At 42.8% G+C, this 12,566-nt stretch overlaps 1 protein-coding gene across 3 annotated transcripts in view; it reads left to right on the forward strand.

Annotated features, from left to right (window-relative positions):
- Nucleotides 1–4,352: 4,352 nt before the first annotated feature.
- The window catches only part of epha4a (eph receptor A4a), a 103,112-nt gene continuing 94,898 nt past the window's right edge, over nucleotides 4,353–12,566 (forward strand). Inside the window, exons 1-4 of one of the 3 annotated variants that reach the window (XM_060834865.1) lie at nucleotides 4,353–4,632; nucleotides 6,539–6,606; nucleotides 9,464–10,127; nucleotides 11,104–11,168. In XM_060834865.1, coding sequence (XP_060690848.1) covers nucleotides 4,542–4,632; nucleotides 6,539–6,606; nucleotides 9,464–10,127; nucleotides 11,104–11,141 — 861 coding nt within the window. In that variant the 5' untranslated portion in view covers nucleotides 4,353–4,541 and the 3' untranslated portion in view covers nucleotides 11,142–11,168. Of the gene's footprint in view, nucleotides 4,633–6,538; nucleotides 6,607–9,463; nucleotides 10,128–11,103; nucleotides 11,169–12,566 lie in introns of those variants that run through there. The other 2 variants (XM_060834864.1, XM_060834863.1) reach the window with 2 other exon arrangements.

Raw genomic sequence — 12,566 nt, forward strand, 5'->3', positions numbered from 1 at the left:
CCAGTATCCCTTTAACTACAGACAAGTGTGAATTTTTGGTAAAAATAATGGTTAGTTCATCATCATTTTCCAAATCCTCAATTTTTCCAACTGACATTGTGAGTTGTTGACATCATTATCAAAATTCCAACACCAAAAACAAATTTATTCTAACAAGTTATTTTAGGATATTGAACAGATCACAGTAGAGAGATTAAATTATTTGGATGGAGTCCATAGTGGAAAAATTGTCAATGATTGATGTAATGATTGTGTTGGCCAAGTAGATTTTTTGATTCAAACTTTCCATACTAGAAAGCAATCAAATTACCAATTACTATTTTTGGAGAAAGTGAGGACTCCAGATGCTGGAGATCAGAGTCAAAGAGTGTGGTGCTGGAAAAGCACAGCCGGTCAGGCAGCATCCGAGGAACAGGAGAATCTGATGAAGGACTTATGCCTGAAACGTCAATTCTCCTGCTCCTTGGATCCTGCCTGATTGGCTCAGTTACTATTTTAGCTTGGTTAACCAAGTCCAGTCTTTTTCATTTTAATAAAGACAATGTATTTTTCTGGTGTGGAGTGTAGTGGATGAGTAGGGGAAAGGAGAAGCAAAACTGTGAGTTGACAGGAAATAACACACTTTTTGATGACAGTCTAAGATTTAGTTATCTATTTTTTAAAAGTTAAAAATCACACAACACAACAGCTTTATTTGGAAGCACTAGCTTTTGGAGAACTGCTCCTTCATCAAGTGGTTGTGGAGTAACTTATACTCCACATCTTATACTCCACATCTTATACTCCACAACTACCTTATGGAGGAGCAGTGCTCCGAAAGCTAGCGCATCCAAATAAACTTGTTGAACTATAACCTTGTGTTGTGTGATTTTTAACTTTGTACACCCCAGTCCAATATCGTCATCTCCAAATCATATTTTTTTCAATGTGCTGTTTTCTTTTGTATTGGGAACATGTTACAACGCTACAAAGTGAAGTTTTTTTTATCATGAATTATTTATAAATATAGCAGAATAAGCATATATTGTTTTTGCATTATTCAAATTTATAACAGGCCAAATATTTTCAAAACAGATGATTGCTTAACCCTGCGGTATTATGTTTCTTTCAAAAAAAAATTGCACCACATGGAGAAACTGTGATGGGCTCAAAATGGAACTAACTTCTCACCAGTAAATCTGATGTGATTACAACAACTGTGCAATGGGACAACTGTAATTGCTTTCATTAAACGTTGGAATGTGTTCAGGGGATAAAGCACTACAGGGTCAAAGTGAGTAGGTGGTAAAATAGCCAAGTGGGCACAACATAAAGTGAATAAAATGACTGATTTGACACATTGGAGTTTGTGAGATTGCGTATTGAAGCAAACACTTCTGTGTCTCTTTTCATCCATATTCAGGAAAAGGTCTGGGGGAGGCATACACAAAGCCTCCTGCTGGGCTGGTGCCTATCATTGGCTGACGGCACTGATCTTCTGTGGAGATGTAAAGCTGTGAGGAGGAGGATGTTAGCAGCATTTAGAAGACTAAGTAAGTGAAGAAGAAATTCAAAAAAACAAGCATCACTATTGCTCCTAATTAGTCTTGCTGTAACAAAATCTAAAGGAACATTGCAACATAAGAATAGTTATAATTAACCTAATAATCTTTACTCAGTTCTCTCAAACAAATGCTAACATATAGGATAACAAATTTTGGGTATATTCAAATAAATTAAATGGAGATGTATAACTGCAGCAGTAATGACAAACCTGTGGTTAAGTGAATGCAAATTTTAGTGCCTGAGTTTTATTTGAACCTGTAAATAAAGATATATATGTAGTCCTTTATCTCCAAAATGTTTCTCTGAAAGTTTCTGAAGAAAACCACAACCATTTTATTTGTAGTATGTCTCCTTAAGAAGCCATGCTGTGCACAGTGGGATCCCAAGGATGACCAGTAAATCTATGGTGTGGGATAAGGGACGGATGTTGTTCAAAGGGGAATGGATGGTGGTGGGTGTGTGTGGAAATGTTGGCCAGGTCAGTTATGTATTACTTTTTGAATAATATCTTGGGATAGGATCTAGCTAAACCAGAACAAAAAGGCCTTGATTTACTATTATATCGAGAGCATAACTCTTCAGTCAGCTTTCTTTTAGATGGTCTACCCAAAATGTCAGGATTAATTTCTAGGTTACTTAAAAAGGTTAAGATCTTAAGATTTTGAAATAAGTTTGCTTGCAACTCCTTCAAGTTGGGGTGGATAAATTCAATTCGTGACTTTAATTGGGAAATGAAAATATATTTAAAACTCACAGAATTGTGAAATTGCAGAAGGAACTTCATGTCTGAATGATCATTATGATCTCATATCATTTTCCTTCCTTCTCATAACCCTGCACATTATTTATATTTAAATAATCATCTAATGCTTTGTTGAACGCCTCCATCGAGTCTGCTTCCAATACAGGTAGTGTATTCAGGATCCGAACGAGTTACGGTGTGAAAAAATCTTTCTCATATCCCATTTGCTTCTTTTGCAAATTACTTTCAACCTGTGCCCTATCATTTTCAATCCTTCCATGAGTAGGTCAGTTTCTCCCTCTCGACTCTGGGCAGACCTTTATGATTTGGAAGACTTCGGTCAATTTTTTTCTTGGCGATCTCTTCGGAAAGCAGTCCTAACTTCTCCAATCTGTCTTCGTAACTAGAGTTTCCCATCCTGTGTAATGTATTAGCAGTTTATTTATTTAGATTGCAAATTCCTTCTTTGCTATTTGCTTCAATCAATCTCAATGAATACATCCTATGAAGACGATCTATATTTTGCACCCTAGCTAAATGATGGTCGCATTCTTTGCATAATAGCATATTTTTAAAAATTCTGCTGATCAGCAACTGAACTGTTTGCATGGACAAAAAATACACTCTCTCTGTATATGATCTGTTGAATTTAAATATTCCCGTTGTAATTTATGGTGAACCCAAAAATGACTGCAGACAATTAAATACGAGAACCTATCTCAGGATTCGTATTGTTACAATTCATTCGCCACACTATTAATGAATAGGAATTCGTTTAAATGCAGGTTTAGTTTCTGCGTTTTCACGCTCTGCTGTGAGTGAACAGCACATCGAACCGGCCTCAAACCTCTTGCTGACCTGATGTTCTAATCCGGGTATTGGGAGGTTGCTTTCCCGAAACTTTATTGAACGCGAAGCGCTCTAACGATTCCACTTGGTGGCGCTGGCGGGTCAGTTGCAATGCGAGCAAACCCAGTCGTTTTCCATCCAGTTGTAACTATTTCAGCAAAGCCTGAGTCCGTCTGTCTGTACTTAGCGACCGGGAATCATTCGTCACTTGGATGGAAATGGTGCAAGACGACAAGCTGAGAAGACAGGTTTGGGTGAGATGAGAAACAGGCGTCAGATCCAGCCATCTGGGCCCGAGACTTAATACATTATTGAAACAACTTCTGAAAAGTTACACGAGAGGTTAATGCTTTGCCCCAGTTGAGTAAGTTAGTAAAGCAACACCCGCCACCACACACCAACCCCCCAGTGAAATGTAACAGATATTCTTATGGCATGCCCAATAACTCCCACAGTGCTGGAAGTATACCAGTGCTTAATACAGACGTACAATTGTATAGTTCTTGCCGCAAAAAAACCCCTCCATTGTTGGGAAATTCAGGCACTCCAATGACACACGATTGAAATATTTATAAGACGCAACGAGAAGAAGGAAAATGCCAGTCCTGGAAATATACACACATCCCGCTGGTGAAGTATGGTAGAACATCCTTCCTTCCTGACCTGGTAACAGGCCAGCGGTTGTTCTTTGGCATTGGCTTAAAGCCAAGTTGGTGAAACCATGAGAGTGAGCAGAGTACATGGAGACACACGGTGCAATTCCAACCTTTGAACGCTCAGAGCACGGGACGACATGAAACCCTGGGACTCCTCCGAACTCGTTCCCTGTATTGCCCACGTGCTGCACTCAGAAGGCTGAAAACATGTACCTTCAAATAATTTGCCAAACTGGAGTCGAAACCCTGAGTGTGCACTCTCAAAATAATTACCCTGGGAGGACGTTTACCAATGATAAAGGGGAGAGAGTGCAGAAAATGTCCCAAGTTGTTTTGATTGGGGCGGGGGCTTGGGAGTGTTCAGCCAGTGTCCGGAGTTATATGTGTGTGTGTGTGTATTGGCGTTTCTCTCTCTCACACACACACATACTGATGTAGGTCTCCAACAAAACCAGATGTGAGAATTGAAGGAGATTTGCCGCACTCTGTTAGAGAGAGTGCGTGTGTGAGAGAGAGGGACCATCTCCATGCTATAATTTGAGGGTTTACCTCCTACCCTCATTCTGAAGGCTAACTCAGGACTGTGTTGAGGGGGGGGGGTATTTTGACTGAGATCGGTTTGATTGACGGCTGACGTCAGTCTCAGTCCCCGCCCTCCCCGGCAATGTCTACAAACTGCAGCTCCCAAAGTCCACTCACTATTCCACCGGGAAACTGGGCAGGCAGGCGGGCCGAGAGAGAGGAGAGTGATGGCCTGGATTGTACAGTTTACCGCCTGGGCGCTCGCCCTCCGCACTGCTGCCGCTTTCTACACCTCCAAGCTCCATCCGCCCAACCAGGGTAAGTCGGATCGTCTCCCCCCACCTCCCCACTGCGGAACTTGGGAGGATTTGTGAACTTGGAGCGGAGCGTTCCCCTGCTCCCAGCCAGTGCACTGGGGCAATAGCACACACAACGTTGGGAGGGCAGCGCAGGAGCAGAAAGGCAGATACCCAGAGCCTTGCTCTTAAAGTCTGCCCACCTTTCTCTCCCTCACTCCTTCCCTCTTTCTCCATGGCTTTTGCTCCACGGGCCAGCTCGCTCTCCCGAACCTATTTAAACTGTTCGAGCGGGCTCCCCTCCAACTCTTTTACCCCGTCTGTCCCAGGGAAGTGCCCTTCTTGGTCAGAGGGGTGCCCCCTTCCCCTCCCTCAGTACATGAAGGACAGTCCACACCTTCCGCAGTCCCGACCCTAACCCAACACCTTCAGGAATCGACCGTGGGAGCTGCGTTCACAAAATGACCAGCATTTGTGTGCGTGTGTGTGTGTTCGGCTGCTCACACCGAGCAAAGAACTCGAGCGTTGGAAATAAGAAACAGTTCAAGGTTGCGCAGCGTTGCCATCTGAATGGGGATTTTACAAGGTTGCTATATTTGAGGGAAAACACACACTTTTCACAGCAATCGGGTCATTGAAATGAAGCAACAGCGGGTTAACTGTTTTCCTTAAGTGCTTTTTAAAAAGTTTTTTTCTGGGTGTTTGGGGCAGAGAGAAACACAAAAGGCAGAGATTCTGGTTTTGCGGCGAGCTCTGTTCAATATTCAGACCATGTCCTCTGTCCTTCATTGTCCTCCCGCAGTGTAGCCCATGTTTCAGCACATCTCCAGCACAGCCAGTCAGTAATTCACAGTCACTCCGCCCCCGGGAGTGGCATTCAGTCCCTTCACCCACTTTCCCCTGCAACCTCCCCCACCCCCTCCCCCGCTGTGCCCAGTCAGGTGCCAGTTAGCAGAAGTTAAGTGGGTGCTTTCTAACAATTCCTGAACTCAGGCATTGCTGGGGGGGGGCACTCGATAACGGTGCCCCTCTAACAATTGCGGCTGGCATTCAGAGGTGCTCTCGCCCTGAGGAAAATCATGTGTTAGGAGGAAATTTCCCACTCTCCTATCAAACATCCATTGGCTCCTTGCTTCCTGAAGCCCCCCAGATTGGGGTTGAGGGGGTTGATCTTACACACTGTACCGCTTGACAGACCCGAGTTCTTCCAATGAATATTCTTCTCTGTCTCCCCTTGTCCTTGCCAAGAGTTAGTGACAGGGAGCGAGTGCGGGCTTCCTACCTGACCGTTGAAACCCTGCCTCCACTAGATCAAGTCAAGCCCTGTTCTTTCAATCACACCGAAAAACACTGACCGCTGGGGTCGTGAGTGTCGCTGAACACTACCGCCCAGTCAGGGAGTGGGCATTAACGAACCGCCCGGTGCACGCACATTCTGCATAACATTAGATTACTTACAGTGTGGAAACAGGCCCTTCGGCCCAACGAGTCCACACCGACCCGCCGAAGCGCAACCCACCCATACCCCTACATTTACCCCTTTACCTAACACTACGGGCAATTTAGCATGGCCAATTCACCTGACCTGCAGGTCTTTGTGACTGTGGGAGGAAACCGGAGCACCCGGAGGAAACCCGCGCAGACACGGGGAGAACGTGCAAACTCCACACAGACAGTCGCCTGAGGCGGGAATTGAACCCGGGTCTCAGGCGCTGTGAGGCAGCAGTGCTAACCACTGAAGAGGACAGTCTTAAAAACGTTGCCATTTCTACCAAACTCAAACATTTTCATGCTGGAAATGCTCTCGCTGGGTTGAAGGTGTTTGGAAATAAGCAGGAATTTTGTTTTTTTTTGGTGGGGTGGGGGTGGTGTCAGCCTTTCTTTACTGTTACATTTCTGCTGATGGCTTGCTCTCTCACTCCACGCAGTGATTTTGTTGGACTCCAGGTCTGTCCAGGGCGAGCTGGGCTGGGAGGCGTTTCCCTCCGAAGGCGGGGTGAGTATGCCAAACGTTGAGACTCTCCTTTGCAGGTTGAGAATGATTCCGTTGCCAAATCCCTGTTGGAGGGGGAGGGAGGGTCACGTTTCCGAAAGGCTTCTCTTCCCCTTCCCCCGAACTGAATCGCACTCTGTCCCGGGGGGGGGGGGTGTAGAATGATACCTCCCCCCGAAGGGGAGGGAGCGATCCAGCCTTAGAAGCCCGAGAGGCAAAGCCGAGCTGGTTGAGCAGAACGGGGTGGCCTTTATCAATGCTCACATGGTTCCGAAAGCCCATGATCAACTCATGAGATCCTCCCCCCCCCCCCCCCCCCGGTCCACCCAGAGCGGGGTTAGAGTACACAGTCACAATGGCTCGCTGTTAAAACCGACTCCAAATACCTCGGAAGAACCCACGCAGTCATCATTCAGGCAATTACTGAAGGGTGGATCACAACCAGCGGGAAAGTGGCTGGACGGTGGGCACCGGTTGAATGTGGGAGTGATTCCATTTGTGGGTGCAGTTGGGGGGGGGGGGGGCTGACCGGTGCCTGGTGCTAAGTTCGGGGAGCTGGGGGGGAAGTCAGACCTCCGCCCCACCTTCACTTCGAGACAAGCGACAATTGGCAGACAGAAGCGAGGCAACTTGTGCCATCGACCCAGGCTAAAGGACTAGCCATTGCAACTCTTCCCCACGACACTGTGTAGGCAAACAACCGAGCCTGAATCCTCTTATTTTTTAGGGAAAGAATGGCAAATTTTCTTTCCAATTTCCCTCTAAGAAAATGTGCAAACGAGATAGTCGAATACAGTTTGAATCGAGGTAGATTCCCACAGTTCGAAATACTTTGCCGATGCTTTAGTTGTCGTTAAACGTCTGCAGTGCGTTATTTCTCTCACTGATTGGAATTGCATTACCGATTCTATTGCACAGACCCAGACAGTGGTTTGTGAAGAAGGTTGGCAGGGAGGGTTAGCTTTGGTTGCATCTTTCCCTTGCATTTGCGCGTTGCTGGCTGTGGAACGGGAATCCCGGTTCCAGGCCGGTTGACAGCAGAGTGGGGGGTGAGACAGTAGCAAAGCACCGTCTGCCAGCCAGTGTCCTCCTTTCGCTGGGCGGTGGGTAATTTTTATCTCAGTCAGAGTCAGACATCCCCATTCGAAGCAAACATCCCAGGCAAGGCCACTGGCTGCAGAGGGAACTGTCTCATCTCAGAGGAGCTGGAGTGGAGGCGGTAGAGCATGGCAATCTTTAATGAACCGATATGAGTCTGACTGATGGGCCAGTTCCTAAAGTCTGCTCGTGGCCATAGCTGCGGGCGGATAGGACACTTTTTTGTTGTTTATTATTTACACAACGGAGTTTAACATTGAAACGCTTTTCATTTAATTGAGAGGTTGGTTGCTTCCACAACAGGTGCTTCAACTCTATTTATAAACCCTTGTGAAAAATTAAACAGGCCCCTGTTTCCCCGCCGCACAAAGTGACGCATTTCTTTAGATTTCCCTGGGTCAGTGTTTTAATATAATACAGGGGAAAAAAATTGACTTTACGTTTTCAAATACAAGTTGTCATAACATGGTGAAGCAACCAACAGTATTTACCCCGAAATGTATGATTTACAATAAACGCAATGGAAAAAAAAATCTGTACTTGTACCTTTTTAAAAATGTATATGAGCGCTTAAAATTAATTAACACGGGCGGCGAGGCACTGGAGTGGTTTGAGCAGCATACAATTATTCTGAGCAGTTGATGAAGGTTGTCGGGGATGAGAGGCAGACGTGACCCTGCCGTGTAGCTTGATTTGAAGCCAGCTTCTAATTAGAGTTTATCGTTTTGTCTCTAACAAGATTTAACACATTGCTGATAAATTAAACCCTGGTACCCAATCTCCCGGGAGCTCCGAATGGCGCGATGGCCACTGAATCTTTATTAATTCCACGGCAAGTCAGGGTAATGACCGAGATATTATGGGACTGACATGAGGATTCATGTGTGGCAAGACAGCAGGTGCACTGTCTCCACTTTCTCTAATTAAACCTAACCAGCCACACTGACAAATGCGGAATGAAAGGTTACGCTCAGCCTTCAGTTAAATACCATCCGAATCCAGGCTATATTCTGCACTGAGCACACAACTCATCCTTTCCCGTTTGAAACAAATACATGCAGACTGATTATGAATGTAAATGCAGTGTATTGTCATGACGTAACTTTTTTTTTAAAAGCAATCTGTTTTAAAACAATTCAACTACATATTTACAGCAGTTTTCTTTTAAAAACTGTACTGCAACGAGTTATTGATCAAATTGGTTCCACCATAAATAAATTGGGATTCATTCAAAACTCACTACCCTCGACTTCTGATTATGCCCATAAATTACCAATTTTTTTTTAGCTTTTACAAAGCCACCTCTGCAACATTTTCCAGTACTGTTTCCATCCTCTGTCGTTCTATCCCAAGTACCTTGCACATTTTGTCCATCCCTTTCCCATGGCTGTATCCTTCTGCATTGATTTTACGGTTCATCATCAAGAAATGTCTGGAAGCCTATGTCACCATCAGTCATCTCCCTTAAAATTTTATTGTTCCATGGCATCTGCCTCTCCCTTCAGAAAGCACCTTATAATACCTGTAATTATTTGATGTACAAAAATGTATGTTATTTACTCAATGTTTAACCAACCAGCTCCATTTAATGTCCATCATGACTGGTTTTATCGAAAGCAGAATGAGACAAAGTCTTGGGCAATGTAGATTACACTTTTGGAGAAATGCTTGCAGTGTGTAATTTTACATTAATGACGGTAAATTGCAATACACCATTGTATGTAGACATGGAAGTAAAAGATGGATGCATTTGTTTTAACAGTGGGAGGAAGTAAGTATCATGGATGAGAAGAATACTCCAATTCGTACGTACCAGGTCTGCAATGTAATGGAAGCAAATCAAAATAACTGGCTGAGGACTGATTGGGTCCCTCGTGAGGGAGCCCAGAGAGTTTACATAGAGATTAAGTTTACCCTTAGGGACTGCAACAGTCTGCCAGGTGTCATGGGAACATGCAAAGAGACATTTAACCTATTTTACTTTGAGTCAAATAACGATAATGAGTGGTATATCTCAGAAAACCGGTACATAAAGATTGACACCATTGCAGCTGATGAGAGTTTTACCCAAGTCGATATTGGCGATCGTGTGATGAAATTGAATACTGAAGTCCGGGATGTAGGACCACTGACTAAGAAAGGCTTCTACTTGGCATTTCAAGACGTAGGTGCCTGCATTGCCTTGGTATCTGTCCGTGTTTTCTACAAGAAATGCCCACTGACAGTACACAACTTGGCACAGTTCCCAGATACCATCACAGGCGCTGACACCTCATCCCTTGTGGAAGTCCGTGGTTCATGTGTGAACAACTCTGAGGAAAAAGATGAGCCAAAAATGTATTGTGGTGCGGATGGAGAATGGCTCGTGCCCATTGGCAACTGCCTGTGTAACACTGGATATGAAGAACAGAATGGAGAGTGCCAAGGTAGGATACAATAGTATATTTGAACTTACTTCATTTTGACTTTGTACATAAGTAATTTCGTTAGTGATAAGATTGTATGGTGTAAACAGGGATAATTAGCTGGTCCAGTGGGACATTAAAAGATGGAAAAATGTAATTAACAATTTAATATTTAAAAAATAGATTGTCCTTGAAACTGGTATTCGATGATATGTCACTGGGCTTGTGTCTAATTCCTTGATGTAACTCATTTGTAAGTAACCTCTTGTTGGTCATGGTGATGCCATACTGACTTCTGTTCCAATATCGTATCATTCACAAGGACATAAAGTTACAATGATATTTTAGTATAACTATATTTTTGTAAAAATGTTAATTTATCATTTATCATGATATCATTTATCTAAACATCGCAATCTTGTTGATTAATGAGGAATTGTTGCTGCAAATTTCCATTGTAGTTAATGCATCTAAAGGTAAGTGCAAAGTTCAAGTGACACCCCCCCCAAAAAAAATGTTAATGATAAAAAAAATTGATTCTTTTTTAGTAGAGGTTTTAGATTAGGAACATTACACACTGATTTAACAGAATATCATTTGGTTTCTGCTAAAGAAAAGAAAATACAGTATGTAACATGAGGATCAAAAGGAATGGTATGAAACCATTTTTACAGTGAATAATCTAATTTTAGAAATTAATGAATTTTTTTTGATTTGAGCTGCTAACAAAAAAATAATGTAATCATAGTGCTTGTGTACATGTGTGTACATGTGTGTACAGTAAAATTACACTTTAAGAAAAAGCTGGAGCACCATGAAATTGCAAAATGTCTGTCAAATCCATTTAATAGTTTTAACCAGAAGTGCTTTATTTTCTTACATAATTTCAATCTTTAAGTATCCCTACATTCCCTTTTCCATGAGTTGTACTGTTTGGGTTCACTACATTTTAATGTGGGAAAAGAATTACCAGCCACCTTTTTCATTTATTTCATAGAATTTGTAATCTATCTAGTTTGGCCATACTGGGGATGATCAAGAGTTGAAGATATGGAGCTGAATGGATCATTATTGGATTGTCCTGATTTAATAACAGAATGAGTTTTTTTTAAACTTGTATTAACATTTTGTGTAGCTAATTATGTTGCTCTGTTCAAAAAGAGCCTTGTGACAGATACTAATGGACAATATAGAAGAGAGTACAGTTCTATCCTTGAGCATAACCAAATGTTTTATTGAGTGACAGAATCCAGGCCACTCTTTGAACTTGGCACAGATACAGCACCAGTAGAATTTATCATCCTATCCTTTTTCTGAAACTACATTGTCATTTAAAGAGGATGAATCAGAATATTGTAATTGATAATCCAGTGATAAATTATCCTCCAGTTTCAGATCAGTCATTGCAGTTCTTGCGAAATAAAAAGCAATGTAATTTATAGGAAGAAGTGAGGGTTAAGGGCATAATTCAATATTGAAAGACCATTCAAATTGTAACCACTTTTTTAAAAAAATTCTAATGCAATTGATGCAGTTTTTTGATCAAGCCAAGAAGGCTACATTAGGTATAATAAAGTGATGATGCACATTTCCAAAAGGGCTAAAGATCATTTTGTTACCTTCTGTCTTCAATCTGAAGTTCATTTTGTTTTATAAAGTTAAATAGATTATCTTTTTTTTCATAAATGTAAAAATCCAACTTTTGCTGTGACATAATTGACAAGGTGTCTCTGTAGGGGACCAGGGTTCATTCTCCACCCCCCCCCTCCCCCAACCTACACTTCCCCTATATACTCGCCCCCCCCTCCCCCCTCCCCACCACCTCCACCCACCCCAGCCCCATTTGATTCAAGTAAAACTGACTGTTTGAATCTTTTTGAATAGGAACTGCCCCTATTGTTTTTGCATGAGAGGACTCTGACGGGACAATTATGGAGCAGGGGTCAAGGGTCACTTACTTCCTCATCCATCTTCCTCCTGTCATTAGGGGTCAGAGTTAGATTGATTAAGATCTCATGGTGTGACAAAAGCCTGGCAATCAGCAGTGGTGGCTGCTTATTGTGATTGCAGTCACCAACGCTGGTCATCTGCTGGGGCCTGAGACCTCATGGGACAGAATTACATTTCCTCTTCCAGTTGTCACTTTCAGCAGAATGTGTTAATACTTGAAAGAATTGAAAGATTGGAAGGGACGTATCTGAGGTTTCAAAGTGACAGACGGGTATTGTCTGTGCCACCTGCAAGTTCATATGAAAGGGGCAATGGTGTCTGACAGACTGCCTGATAAGATAGCAAGGAGAAGAGAGTCTAGTGATTGCATCGCTGATCAAATGCTACTGAAAACTGATCACAACACTTGATTTAACAGAAGTGAAGAAAATAACATAGTAATACTACCTTGCAGAATCTCAACAACTCTTTTTTTTATTTTAATGAACCGCATTCCTAAATTTCCCAAGG

This window comes from Hemiscyllium ocellatum, chromosome 13 (assembly GCF_020745735.1).
Source record: "Hemiscyllium ocellatum isolate sHemOce1 chromosome 13, sHemOce1.pat.X.cur, whole genome shotgun sequence".
NCBI lineage: Eukaryota > Metazoa > Chordata > Chondrichthyes > Orectolobiformes > Hemiscylliidae > Hemiscyllium > Hemiscyllium ocellatum.